Here is a 15088-nt window from a genome sequence, read left to right on the forward strand (position 1 = left end):
CTTGAAAGCGACCTAGAGAATTGCATCTTTTCCAATAGTTAATTATCCCCTCCTTTAATATTTGCACCTTTTCCCCAGGTTTCTGTCATGACTATATTTTCACCTACTTTCTTCTCCTCCCCAAATAAAACTTTTTTTTTCCACTGAGTACAAATAGTGCAAGTACTATAATATTGCCGAAATCCATAGTAAGGAGTTTTTTTTGTACTCTCAGCGTTTCCAATTTTTCAGCTGCGGCGGGTTTACTTAGAAATATAAGAAAGTAAGAAACATAAGAAGACAGCATGCATAACATTTGCCAGACTATAATTTATAATCACTCTAGTTCTTCATACCAATAAGTTTCCAATCACCTTTGAAAGAAACAAGCTGTTGCAGAGTGAACTAAGCCATTTGAGTATATTATGAAACCTTCCTTCTCTGCCCATACAAAGAATAATCTGAAAAAGCTCATGTGTTCATGGATCCAAATGTCTTCACTGCTTGCAATACTATTCAAAGCAAAAGCAAAATAAACTTTCAGATTTGAAAGGAAAGAAGTCAGGGGAACAGAGTGGGTGGAAGAATGAAACAGCGTCTCTACAAAATGAACATCCTAATGTATGACATTATTTCTATGTCCTTTATAAACATTAATATAAATGCATATGTGTATATATATATATATATATATACGAACATATTCATTACAGAGTGAAGACTAAGTATTTTGCAGTATTGGTTTGGACTGAGAAAAGGAAGCAATTCTCCCAAAAAAACAAAAAAAAACAAAAAAAACAAAAGAAAACAAAATAAAAAATTAATCCAAGTTTCTTAATTCATTCAAGGCTGCAAAAATGTCACATGCTCTTCAACATCTGAGCAGTCTGAAAAGGTCACTACTCTGGCTTTGCTTCTCCTTCCTAATAAAGGCAATATATGCAAACCTTTCTGCTGCTCAAGTTTGTTGTACAGGTGATGGAGCTGGTAGCTGCATTCTATAGGGAGAACTCACATTGATGTGAGTTCTGATGGTTTCTCCATCAGTAGACCCTGTCAGAAGCTGCAGAAAGAATGCAGGGACAGAGAAGAGGCTAAAGCATGGGGAAAGAAGAGAGAGTAAAACATGAAACAGATGGTGGCAGTGAGAAGAAAATGACAAAGGAAAAACTGATCATGATTAGCCAGAGTAGAATTCATCAGCAAAGGGACTAATCATTAAGAGCTCCTTCCTGAACCAGGTAGGTTCCTACAACCATATACTGGAGAGGAAATATATGGAAAATCACAACCAATTATGTTTCAGCCTGAGCACTACAGCTTGCTACAACAGAACTAAATATGCCTTCCACTCTATGCCAAGCCAGAGTATGTACTGCCTGGCAGTCTTGACAGTAATGGTTGCAGTAGTTGGGCTGAGCTAAATTCCTCTTTCACTCTCCCCTATTTACAGAGGAAAGAACAGTACCAAGATAATGTTTCTTCAGGCGGCCTTACTTTAATTTCTCTTTACTAGCACTTGTCATATTCTGCAGAACAGAAGGGTTTGCCAGCAGGCTTCACTGAGGTGGAGGTCCATGCAGGTTCATTGGTTTGTGCATTATGTTACCTTGTAAACTGACCGTCTGGGAAACCACAGAACAAAACATTACACATGCACAAGGGAGGTTTCTTCTCCTCACAGGCTGAAACATCTGGATAAACTAAGAGAACAAATATGTTGGTTCAAATACATATCAGTAACAGAACTGAAGATTTTCCTGTTCTCGTTCCCAAACAAAAATGAAGAAAACTGCTGTAACAAAACAGCCATCTTATTTCATGACTTTATTTTAAATAATGATTCTCAGAATGAGCCAATATCTTCTGCAGTTAGTGGGCAGTTGGGAAAGATGACTTATTTTGCCATTTCAATTTAACAGCCATGCTAAGATGAATAGAACAGCTCTGTTTTGAGGAAGGGAAGGAAGAAGAGATGAGGAAGTAAGAGGAAGGAGAGGAAGAACAAAAGGAGAAAGAGAAGGAAAATAAGCTGTCATCAAGAAGAAAACAATGTCATTGCTCTCATTTATGAAACGGTGCTAAGGTTCACAGCTTAAAGTTCATGAGGGTCAGTGATTTTGTAAGAACCTATAATCTTTAAAAATGCAGAATGGTGAATGCATTCGGTAGTTCTTCATTTCAGCTATAGCATTTTTTCACATCCCCAGTGACAGCTTTTTAGGATAGCAGCCTCAAGAGTTTCATGAAAGGAAAGGGAACAGATCAGAAAAACATTATCAATCATTGTATCCAGAGGTTTGTTTAACTCCATTGCTGTAACCCAGAATTTATACTAGAAATAAGAAAGAAAAGCATTGGTCTTAGTAACTGCATTCCTATTATTCTTTTCATGCACATCTTCCCTCAAAATTACCGATATTATCTACATGCAATAGGCCGCTTAATAAGACATGGAAAGCTAATGCAGTGTCAAGAGTAGCAATGCTGATAAGGTAATTATTCAAAGCTAAAAATGTTAGGAGGGATAGAAAAGACTGAGAAAGGAAGGCTTGAGAAAAGAGAATCCCAGAAAGGAAACTGAGTAAGAGAGATGTGGGTTGTATAGACAAGGTTAGGAAATAATATAAAAAGAAGAATGACTGATAGGAAAGTGAAAAACAAAATGAAAGTAGTCATAAAAAAAGTAACAGAGACTAGGGCCTAGATCCAGAAAAGCTCTTATATTCTTAACTTCAAGTATGTAACTAAATATACAAAGAACAGTACAAATAAAGTTAACAATATAGTTAGCAAGACAGATCAATTAAAAAAAAAAATCATGGAAAGATGAGCAACAAATCAAAGAGCAATAAAAAAGATCCTTCTCAAGGAAGAACCTGCAGAGGACTTGGGAGACCTGCTGGATGAAAAACTGAACACAAACCAGCCATGTGCTCTTGCAGCTTGGAAAGCAAATGGTATCCTGGGTTCCATCAGAAGAGGGGTGGCCAGCAGGGACAGGAAGGTGATTGTCCCTCTCTACTCTGTCCTTCTGAAGCCCCATCTGGAGTACTGCGTCCAGGTTTGGGGCTCCCAGTACAAGAAAGACAGGGAGCTGTTAGAGAGGGTCCAGAGGAGAGCCATAAAGATGATCAGAGGGCTGGAGAACCTCCCCTACAAAGACAGGCAGAGGGAGCTAGGCTTGTTCAGCCTGGAGAATAGAAGGATGTGGGGTGACCTAAATGCAGCCTTCCAGTATCTAAAGGGAGCCTACAAACAGGAAGGGAGCCAACTCTTTACAAGGGTAGATAATAGCAAGACAAGGGGAAATGATTTTCAGTTGAGAGAAGATTTAGGTTGGATGTCAGAGGGAAATTCTTTACAGAGAAAGTGGTGAGGTACTGAAACAGGCTGCCCAGAGAGGTTGTGGATGCTCCATCCCTGGAGGTGTTCAAGGCCAGAGTGGATGGGTGTAGCCTGGCCTAGTATTACATAGGATGTTGGTGGCCCTGCCTGCAGCAGAGGAGTTGGAGATTCATGATCCTTGAGGTCCCTTCCAACCCAACACATTCTACAATTCTATGAAGAAAAAAAAAGGGTCAGCAAAAGACTCGAGTGAAGTTAAATAGAATACAAGCCATTCTTTTCACAGGGTGCTTTTGCAAGGAATGCTTTCTAAGCCTATTAATGAATCTTTGGATTCAGATTATGCACTATACAGATTATGCACTATAATTTCTCAAATGAAAAATTGCTGGATCCAACATACGGATATTATTTGACAAAAGAAGCAGAAGTAGTTGTACAACAGAAAAGTTTACAATCATAAAAATACAACTGATAACAATTTGACTGTAATGATGTGTGAATTCTCAAGTTCAAACTCTCTCTCTTCTTAGAAGTAATATTTTCACAGATATGAAAACAACTAGGACTAAAATGATTTGTGAGAAAGCATTTGCCTAGAACATACAAATGGCGTGTGAAAACTTTAAAGCATATTTCATGATCTCTTGGAAGCTACATTTCAACAAAATACTATGCCTCAATATATATACACACACTAACTATATATAAGCTATCAGAAGAGCTATTCATTCATTATATCTGATTGTTGAGAGCAACATCATCATGTAATGTAGCTTCTGTAAGGCATTTGATAAAATAAAAAAAAAAAAAAAAGACCATTTGTTTAAGGTAGAAGTATGAAACAACAAATTGCTGTATATTAAAATGAATGAAAACTGCTTATTAGATTAGAAAAATGCACTTGTGAATGAAGAAACATCTAGTACCAAGCACATCCTACTGTGATTCAGAGGTTGATTTTGGCAGTTAAAATATTTTGTATTTTCCTCAGTGTCACGAATGCAGGAATAATACCATCACTAACCAGATGGGCAGAAAAATACAACATCTGGAAGAATTATAAATTAAAAAATACTAGTTCATTGTTGCAAAATAACATGGATTGTTATATAGCCTGCCTTCAGGTGAACAATCTGTTACAGCTGAATGCAAAAGCATACATCTACAGGAAAAAAAAGCAAGACGTTGCATAGTGCTCTATCCTGAGGAGAAAAAGGTGAGGAAGACCTAGAGTATAGCAGGTAGCTGAATACGTGCTGCTATAGGGAAAATGGAAAGGCAAAAAGAATCACATTTACTTATATTTCTTACTGACACACGGCTTCTATTGGGATAAAATGAGGCCAGAAAGAAATAACACATTTTAACATTACAGACAATTATGGACTGGAAAACTTCTTGTCTGATTTAAAGCAGTGTTACAAAGACACAGAGTTTCTTTCCTAAAATACAGTCTCAAGCAAAAAATAATTCTGAAAGATCTTGTCCTGTCTGTGCTACTCAAGAAATCAGTCAGAATAGCTCTGTTCAGCCTGAAAACAGGACTGTATACACGTGGGAATTAGACAAATGCTAGAGCAGACAGAAGATGCATTCCTTGAGGTTCCCTTTGCAAATTCCCCCAGCATTCAGATGCCAGGAGGAATTAGAGCCAAGAGAAGAGCTGCACGTTTGGGATGGACTGCAACCCACAATGATATGAAGACTCTGCCACTCAGAATTTTTGATTCAGGCTGAAACTTTTCCAGTTCATTCAGATGGTTGCAAGCACAATAGAAAGTTGACCATTCTTCCTTTCTTTCTTTCTTTCTTTCTCTCTTTCTTTTTTTCCCCACTTTGTCTACATATTTTTCAAATATGCAGTAACCTGGATACCACAGAGATCAGAAAGATACCGTCAGATCAGACATTTTCACAAAAACACATGCGCTAGCAACACATCAGCAATAATAAAGCCACCAGGGCATATTAAGAAGGAATAGAATTTACAAAGATACGCTTAGACAAGAAACTAGATATAGCTTTTGAAATAACCTACTTAGCAGAGGAAGATATTCAGCTGTGTAACACTATTTTAAAGGGAAAAAAAGGCAGAGAAGCTCTCTGGTGGTGCTCTTAAAATGGTAGAACATTAAAACAGCTCAGCACTGAGAGAGACACAAATGGGAATACTAAGTATTTCTTTTTTACTATTCCCAAATTCTCTGAATAAACTGTAGGTGATGACTGGGTATATATTCTAAAAACCTCAGAGGCAAATTAATGATGTTGGTATCACCAACTGTTCCCATACAAACAAATAAATACAAAGTTTGGACACGACTGAAAAATAGAACCTTTAGACTGTTATACTTCATGGTGAAGCTAAACAAGTAATCGGCAAGAGAAAGTTGTACGCATTTGACAGTGCCAAGTATGTTGAATTTTTGCTACCAAGAAGCTAATTTTTAATGACCTGACTTCCAGGTAGGATCAAGCAAAGCCAACAAATCTGTGAAAATACCATGATTTAAAAAATAAGAACTGCCTAGACATAAAGAAGTAGTTGCAAAGGAACTAACAGATGGACAAATAAAAAAGCAAAGTGCTTTCAGGTTGTAAGCGGAATATACTGAGTGATGAGAAGGAAATACGGAAATGCAACACAGTTAATCACCAACACGGGGAATTTACTTGAAGCGCAATAAGACAAGCCAAAAAAGGTTTGAGAAACAGCTTGCAAGGCTATTTATAATTTTAGAGTACATCAATATCAGGAAGATTGCCAAAGTGTCTGGAGGTCTGAGACATAAAGGTGTAAAAGGAGCATTGAAAGAATCAGGCTATGGCAGAAAAACTAAATGAAGTTTTTGCATCCATGCTCATAGCAAGGACCTGCAGCAAAATTCGCATAACAGAGATTTCCCTAAGAGTGGCTGTTGAAATACCTGTCTGAACATTAAAGTGTTGGTAAAAGCTGTTACAGAAAAATCAACAAAAATAAAAAGTCATCAGGACCAGCTGGTGAGCTTGAAAGGAATTCAAGACTGTAATTCTCAGTACTAAAGGACAGGAAAAAGACAAAATAGGTAGCCAAAACTTAAAAGGGTATGGAGTGGAGGAAGAGAGAGGTAAATTTAAGTTCGCTGAGAGTAGGTGACAAGACACCTGCACTGGGTTATTTAACAGGAACTGCTACAAAGAACACAATAAGAGCATCCTTTAATACAAAATTCAAAAAATCATTGTGGAAAATTCTCTAAGTATGTTAATTCTATAGTCAGTACAAATGTGAAAAGAAACTAAATTTATTTGGATTCCTCTTAAGTATATCAAGAAGCTTTGTCTCTCAGGGCTCTCACAGAAACTGAGATGCCTCAGAAAGGCAATGTGAGGCTAAATAACTGGCTAAAAGGTAGAGCACAAAAGCTAATAGTAACAGTTAGGTCTTTTTAGCAGAGAAGTCTTTCTGTTAATGCCTCTGTTGCTTAATATTCTCATTAGTGACCTGAAAAAAAGGTGGGTGAATAGTTATGTAACTAGGTTTGCTGATGATATGAAGGGTAGTAAGGTTGAAGATCATCTGCGGAGAATTGAAAAAGAATTTCACAATGTTAAATTAGTGATAAAATGGCAGCTAGAGTTCAGTATAGATCTTAAGGTTGAAGAGTATATTAAACAAATAATGGCTAAAAATTGTAATTACTTGGTTAAAAAAAAAAAAAAAAAAAAAAACCACCACTTCCAATAAAACAAACACAAGAAAGACAATTGTCATCGCAAACAATTTCAGTATGGAATTACAAGACTCTCAGTTGCTTAGAGGAGTGAAGCTATAGATCAGCCTGTCCATGAGAGGAAAAACAGCCTAGCTAGGATAAGTACTGTGAACAAACTACACAATCAGGTTGCTATGACAGCTCAGCACTGGGTCAGCTGCCTGATTTAGGCTGGATTCTATGAGTGAAACTAAAGCCAAAACATACCAGCACAAAGCAGATGCACTGTAACTTTTGTCTATGCAGAAGTAAGTCCTCACGCATTACCTATTCTGAAACAAGTTTCTCCTTTCCTCATTAGATTAAGAAAATTGAGTTGATGTATGAGAAGCCTGAGTGCAGCTAACAACATCTCAGTCGTGTTACCCTATGGTAGAGTTAACTAACAATAACTCAGGCCTTCTATCTGCAGAGGCATAATTAGATTTAAGACATTTTCAAGAGGGAAAGAATGTATCCCAAATGTCTGTTTTTTCACTTTGATAATGTTTCAATGACTGCAAATGAGGATTTAAATGTAGAAATGGAGGCGCTCATATAAAGGTCCAATGTTTTCCAAGCAGTAGTTTAACCTACAAGAGCAGACCTAGATCTAAGACAAATGAGTGACAGTTAACTAGTACAGAGAAAGTAATTAGTTAATTAAAATAAGCTATGTCTATTACTATCTTTCTTCATAGCAGTAGTGATGAAGTAATTTCACCCAGTAGCATATTGGTTAGCTTTGCAGAGCAACTGAAATGCACATAAAACACTCCTTCACCCCCCAACCCCTCCTTTTTAAAATTTTCACGTTAACTAAACTGGAACTTCTGCTCCAAAGGTTTCCTAGATGCATCCCAGCCCAACAGGGACACAGTAGCCTCTGGACCCAGGAATGACTCATTGGACATTTCTCCTCTCTACAGTTTGTCACCATAGGAAAACGTGATCTGTGCCTAAACCATAAAGACAGTCCTCCGGAGTTATATGCCACTGGGGACAGCCCTTGCTGTCCCTCCAGAGCACTGTCAGACATTCACAGAAGCAGTCACCAATGGTTGGAAACCTGGCAGGAAGTCCATGCCAGGAGAGCATTGTCATACCCTAATCTGATATCTAAATGGGAGGACAGAAAAGAGTCTGCCTGTTACTAGAGCTCCTGGCTGTTTTACAGTTGGCTGAAGGGTTGTGTAACACCAGATAGCTGATATTGGCTCACATCATAATATATACGTTTTCCAAGCATAATAATTTTGCCTTGAGCATAATTAGTTGCCCAATGTTTTGTCTAGTTTTCAATCATTTAAGTTACTAAAGATCAAATTTTCTTGATGGTTTCTCTTACTTGCCTTAGTTTAATCCCCTAAGGGAAGAAGCATTAGTAACTTGTGCTTTTTCCTCCTCTTCAACAACAACAACAACAACAACAACAAAAAGAAAGAAAGAAAACATAACTGACTCACCACCTAATTTGTAAAGTTTTTTGAGTCTTATGAGCCTCTTTCGACTCAGCTTTCTTTAGCTTTCTGTTTTATTTTTAAAGGTATTTTTACAAGCATGTCCTTCTCGTTGCTAGGTTTCAAGAGAAAAGAAATAAAGGAAGAAAACAAATCAATATTTTTTTTAAAAGACAAACCTTTGCCAAAAGTCCAAAATGAAGTATAAAGTAATATTCTTCTGTTACATGCCAACCTCCCCAATGTAGTTTTTTTTTCCTAATTCCACTCTTTCTGTTGCATACTAAATCGTGCCAGTAACAGCTAAAAGTTTCAGAGCAAGATGACCCAAGAAAGTGAGGTGTTGAAGAAATAACTATGAAAGAACACATATATCATATAATTACAAAATTTCATTTAAGTGGTGTCACTGTTGCTCTCCTCTATGTGCATATACATATATATGTGTGCACACATGCAAGTCTGCACAGATCCAGAGAACCAAGAGACACAGAAGCATCACTGAAATGCAAAGACACAACAATATATACAATAGATAAGGAAAAGAAGCAAAATCACTTGAAATGAATCCTGTTTAAACTGCAGAAAAAGTGTAGGTTGACAAAACAGCAATCAGATGGACTGTGGCAGAAATATTATTGCTCCTCATCCTTGTGAATTGTGCCATCAGCTTGGAATGAACATGCAAAATCAGATCTTCAGGATCACATATGTATCCAAAAGCATTCGGGCAAGACAACAATGTCAATAGAGTAAGGAACTTCTCGACACAGCCAGAGATACAGTACAAGTAGCAACTGAATGATTTCTTTGGATGATGGGAACACAGCTTCGCACTGGTTTGGGGCATATTTGTATACTGGGCAGGAATACAGTCTGAGATTTATGGTATTTTGGAAGGAATTAGCATGTTGTTGACTTATAGCAATAGAGCAGAAAAAGCCACAAATATCATTTCAGACCATTACCACAAACTTGGTGACACTAATAAAATGAGACCCAACTATGAAACACCTCTTGTTTTATCATTGCAAAAGCAAATCTCAGTGATTTTATTTGTGAAGACGCATTCATTTTTTCATCTTCATCTGAAGAACATGTAAATCAAAACTATAAGCAGTCTCACAAAAGATACCCACAAGACTTCAGAGAATAAGCAAAATCTGAAGAAAATCATTTCTCTGTTTTGATTTAGATTTTAAATCAAGGGCTTTGAAGAAAATTGCCAGAATTCAAACCCAACAAATTCTGGCCTCACTATGTTTATGTTTATCTGTCATAGTGAATATAAACAATAAAGCAAACATTTAAGACACACCACAATCTATCTCAACAGATCTAACCTGAGAGTTCATACAGAAAAAAACTGCTTTGCAATTGTGAGCCAAAAACTTCATGAATGAAAGCTATTTAGAACTGAATAGACAACACTAATAGTTGTACATAGAAATCTGTTTGGACTTTAAAAAAAAAGTAAAACATTATCTGAATAATTTCAGACTTCTCTGTAGATTATTCATCTCTATGCAACATTTTAGGTTAATGCAACACAAGATAAATAATATTTTTTATTATATGTAGGAGTTAGCATCAGTACAATTATTAAAATTTGCACATATTAATAAAAATAGGAAAAAAACCCACAAGGTTATTTTTCAAAACAAAGATTATTTTCCATTTTAAAGATTACCCAATTTTCATCATTTAGATTCTAGAATGTACTTAAAATATACTGATAAAAGTACATCATTTTAACCATTATTCTGCTTTCTGCAGTAAGTAAATGGTAACAATAGAAACTACTGGGAAAGAAAATAACAGAGATAATCCAAATTATACACCTAGAAAATTACAAATGAAATTACTTAGTTAAACTTATATTCTTATATAAAAAAGACTTCTTTTTTTTTTTTTTTAATAAAAAGGTCTTCAGATTCCATAAATGATAATATACAAATTCTAGCCACCAAATACAACTCTCTCTCTCTCTTTAAATATATATATATATTGTGGTCCTTGGCAAATTGTTCAATACCATTTTATTATTCAAAAATCTTCTCAGTCTAGTTATCAGCATAAATTGAATGTTGCCAGAATAGGCTATTACAAATATTGCCTCATTAGAATGCATTCTTGGGGCTTTTTTTTTTTTTTTTCCACTGAAATTAACAATGTGGCATATTTTATTCTTGCAGAAGTCAAATGCTCATATCAATCTAAAAAGCACGGTACAAATCTCTATCCTATTCACCTGCAGTGTTGCCCTCCAAAAAATGAAGAAAAATAACTTCAATAATTTGATGACAAAAGATGTATTCATAGTTCAAACTCTGACTTCTTCAGGAAAGTTACTGTGTATAAATGCCAGTTGTACTATTTAGCGAGAAATGGAAGAGTTCTTCTGAGGCACTGAGTGCAGTCCCTACTACCAAGCTTTCGCCACACATAGCCAGCTCACCAGGATCCTTATAAACAGGGATCTGTCTCAACCTGTTTGTTAACCTTGGAGTTGAGCCCTTCTGCATTTTCAGCTCCAATCTGAACTTATTCAAAGCAACACTCCTTTGGTTTTGCGTCAGCAACAGCTTTCAAGGTAAGTATTTATGTCTCATAGATAAACAGTTTTTAATCAAAATAATCACCCTTTATGGCAGAAATATTAAAAATCACCTTATCTAAACACAGGTCTAGTTGCTACCTTCTGGCATTTTTATTTAAAAATGATACTCACACATTACTGTGAGAGAGATTTTATGAACTCTTTATACTTTAATGTTTGACAAGTGCATCTTACATTTGTATATACATGCAAATAAATATTTTTCAAACTTTTTCTTTCCAATTTTCACTGTTCTCATACTTACATTTATTGCCAAATCTTCTCGTTTTCTTGTACCATTCACAAGGCTTGTAGAGTATAACTTCTTATACAGTATATAGAACTGGGGTTTAAATTTCTCTGTGGCCTCTAATGGCCACCATGACACTTATTTCCTCGTGTCCTTCCACACAACTTTGCAAGCTCCCTCAACTTCTAGAGATCCTGCAGTAAGGTTCAAACACAGCAGTAAGACATCCATAGACATCCATATCATAATGCTCATAAGTTCTGTCCCTTCACTTTCTATTTACTATTTACAGTACTCTCTTTAATTTTACTCTTAATTTTTTCATTCTCTTTCTGTTAATGTCTCTTTCCACCCTGTGCCACCTGTTGATACACAAAGCTTAAAAAAGAAACACGATAAGAGGTGACTGCAACAAGTTTGAATAGCCACAAGGAAGAGGTAAAAAGCCTGGCCTTGAATGCCTCCAGGGATGGGGCATCCACAACCCCCTTGGGCAACCTGTTCCAGTGAATCACCACCTTCTGTGTGAAAAACTTCCTCCTAATATCTAACCTAAACCTCCCCTGTCTCAGGTGCATGAGAAGTGCCAAGACACATATAGCTATGACTTTAAATGAACAACTAGCGACTGAACCAAGACAACAAAATGACAAGGTCCAAAATATGGGAGTGTCACTTTAACATTAAAATTTATATGTGACTTGTGATCTCTCCTAAAATTAACAGTGCTGTCTAGCCCTCCAAACTGCAGCTTTTTTTTTTTTTTTTTTTTTTTCCAAGAATGAAGAAATCACTGTAGTTGGGAGGGATGTCTGTAGTCCCTTTAAGCTGGTGTAACTCCTGCTTAGAGCAGAATCACCTTCAGCAAGTATCTCAAGGCCCATTATTGTGTCCTGATATTTGCAATGTTCAGACACGCCAGCCTCCCTAAGTAACCTGTGCCACTGCGCAACTATCCTCACAGTTTTCTCACGTGCCCTCACGTATTTTTTGATTCTACCCTCAAGAAACAAAGACAGGTGGGCATAAGCAAAAGTGATATATAAACAAGTAAAATAAAAGAAAGAAATGATATGATAAGAGATTCTCTAATTTAATTATTTGTAATTATCAAAAAGTAATTTCTATGGTCACCAGAGAAATTATCACATCGCTTAAACTGAGGACTCGCACAACTCTGAGAATCATTGTGAAGTTAAGTGCATGTTTGTGTTGTATAAAATGAAGAAAAAAAAGGTAAATACATGAAATTGAATTAGAACTTGCTTTACCATCTAATAAATAAATATTATTAAAAGCAGTATAACCACTCTCCCTCTCCTGCCTACACAATACTTTATCAACAACGCAACAGTTTAAACTTTTAAACAAAAACGTCTTAAGGTTGGCTTCTAAATTCCATTCAGCTTGCATTATGAAAGCAGCAGTTTCTAATTTTTTCAGTTTCTCAATCAGGTATTTACATATGGATGTTGCTGTGATTTTGACACTGCAGGGCAAGGAGTGTTTAAACAGCTGCAATTCAACCAGCACATAATCTGGAACACGTAAATTTTCTTTCAGCTCCTGTGATGAGAGGAGGAGCTACACAGAAAAGCTAACATACCCCACCCCTCCTTCTTGTATCTCAGAGTAAACAGTAAGTAAAATTTCTTCAGTATACCCTATGGATTTTTAGAAGGAAATTAAAAAAATAACTGAGAAAGATTAAAATACATACATATTCTATGTAACACCTGATTATTAGTATATATGCAGATGGAGAAAATAAATGATAGGTGATAACAGCCTGAGAACCTACAAATGACACAATACGGGGTCCAAGTCAGAGGCTATGAAGGGAAAACAGGATATCTCAGCTTATTCCATAAGGTCTTTTCTACACTCAAGTTTAATAAGAAAATAAAAAAGGTAAGTTAGGCAAAAACTCTTCTCATTAGTAATTATCAGGCAAATTTTACCTATGAAGTTCAGATACTACTAAAAAAAAGAAAGACAACAGTAATTGTGTAACAGGAACAGCCTCTGCAACAAAAAGAATATGACAAATCTCAATTAATACATGATTTAAGTATCATGCAGGATAACTACAGCTCGACATATGCTGAGATCAAAATACAGTATTCCACTTCATTCATAAGCTCCTGGAAACGATACACTGCCCTGTGTACGTGACTGCCCATTAACTGAATTAAATCCTTTCACCATTAAGTATTAGCCAACTGGCTAGAACATGACCGTGTAATTTCAGAACATTCTTTTACTACTTTCCTTTAACCAAACCAATTGCTTTTGGCTGGGGATTTAGAGGGTGTCATATCTCTTTCAGAACTATAGCACGTGTTAAACAAAATGCTATTATACTTGAAATATTCCCTGTTAAACTCAAAATGAACTTCAGGCAATGCTTGGAATGCATTTCTTTTATTTTCAGTTGCTTTTTTAGGCTTCTCAGCTACATTGCAGGATACAGGAAAAAAGGAACATAGTAAGAAAAAGTAACGTTAGAAAAAGAAAAAAAGTCAAAACCAAAAAAAATCAACTTCTAAGCATTTCCATAGACACCACTATGTGTTCCCAGCAAAGCTTTGGATAAAAGCAGCATTTAAAATTGGGTGTGAGGGATAGAAACTAGCAAAAGCTAGGAGTTTTTTGTCACTTACATTTATCCCAGAAGGTTGTTGCCATTACTTCGGCAGTGCTCTCACTGGCTGGAAGGATCATGTGACCCGGGAAACTAAAATAGAAAAGTCTCAGTAGCAAGGAAACTGAACCAGAAGCACATTTGCAAGAAAACACGTATCACGAGAGTAATAACACGCCCTTAGCAGTGAAAGGTGATAAATTTAGATGGAAATCTATCCTGTACTGAAAAACACTGCCTTGTGCCGTGCAGACTGGCACCAGTCCCCTGTTCAACACACGGGAAGCGTTTTCTGCAATAAATCTCAGTCCATGTCTATACGTAATTAAACCCAGTAACTGCTCTAATAAATCTCAACTAGTTGTCAGACGTTAAGAGAAAATCTAATCTATTACATTTAAAAATAAACTTCCACTGCTGAAACAGTTTCATCATCAGAGATTTCCATGGTTGTTTGCGTCTAGAAAGGAAGCAATTTTTTAAAAAGCATATGCTCTTCAAGTAATTAGAAAAGCTGTAAACACATTGGAAGATTGCTTTCAATTCTTTTATTAGTAATGTGGTTGCAGGGCTACACATTATTAAAGCATGCACTGTAAACCTGCAAATTCTAAATGAAGAGAAGGCTCAAAGAACCCAAGGCAAAGGCTGCAGAGATGAATTTGTGACCAAATATACCATATACAGTGCTATAATATTGCCTGATTTAGAGGTTGCTATTTATTTATCCGCATCAGAAGATAAAAAAATTGCTCTTCCAGTTTTGTAAAGCTTCTAGAAAAAAGTTCCAGCACAATAATGTTGTTTGGATTACAGGAAATACACATTACCTTTGTTAACAGTTAACTCTGTCACCATTTACTGTTTTATCAGATTTACTAGTAATCAGATTGATTCAATTCAATGTTTTATATTATGTAAAGCACTTAGTAATTCCTAATTAATGGCAGGATAATTTTACAGAAGAAAACTTTACTGAAAGATGCAAACAGCAGTATGAAGGGGACAGTGATCAAGGAAAAAATAAAAGAAATATGCTGTTTAGATTAATAGAACAAGGATGGGAAA

General features: G+C 36.1%; 1 protein-coding gene across 1 annotated transcript in view; it reads right to left on the reverse strand.

The window, feature by feature from the left end:
• ESR1 (estrogen receptor 1) overlaps window positions 1–14134 on the reverse strand; it is a 154642-nt gene extending 140508 nt beyond the window's left edge. Inside the window, 1 exon segment of the mRNA XM_052671643.1 lies at window positions 14040–14134. Coding sequence (XP_052527603.1) covers window positions 14040–14100 — 61 coding nt within the window. The 5' untranslated portion in view covers window positions 14101–14134.
• Window positions 14135–15088: the final 954 nt, after the last annotated feature.

Source organism: Tympanuchus pallidicinctus, unplaced genomic scaffold (assembly GCF_026119805.1).
Source record: "Tympanuchus pallidicinctus isolate F22 unplaced genomic scaffold, pur_lepc_1.0 scaffold1, whole genome shotgun sequence".
In the NCBI taxonomy this organism is placed as follows: Eukaryota; Metazoa; Chordata; class Aves; order Galliformes; family Phasianidae; genus Tympanuchus; species Tympanuchus pallidicinctus.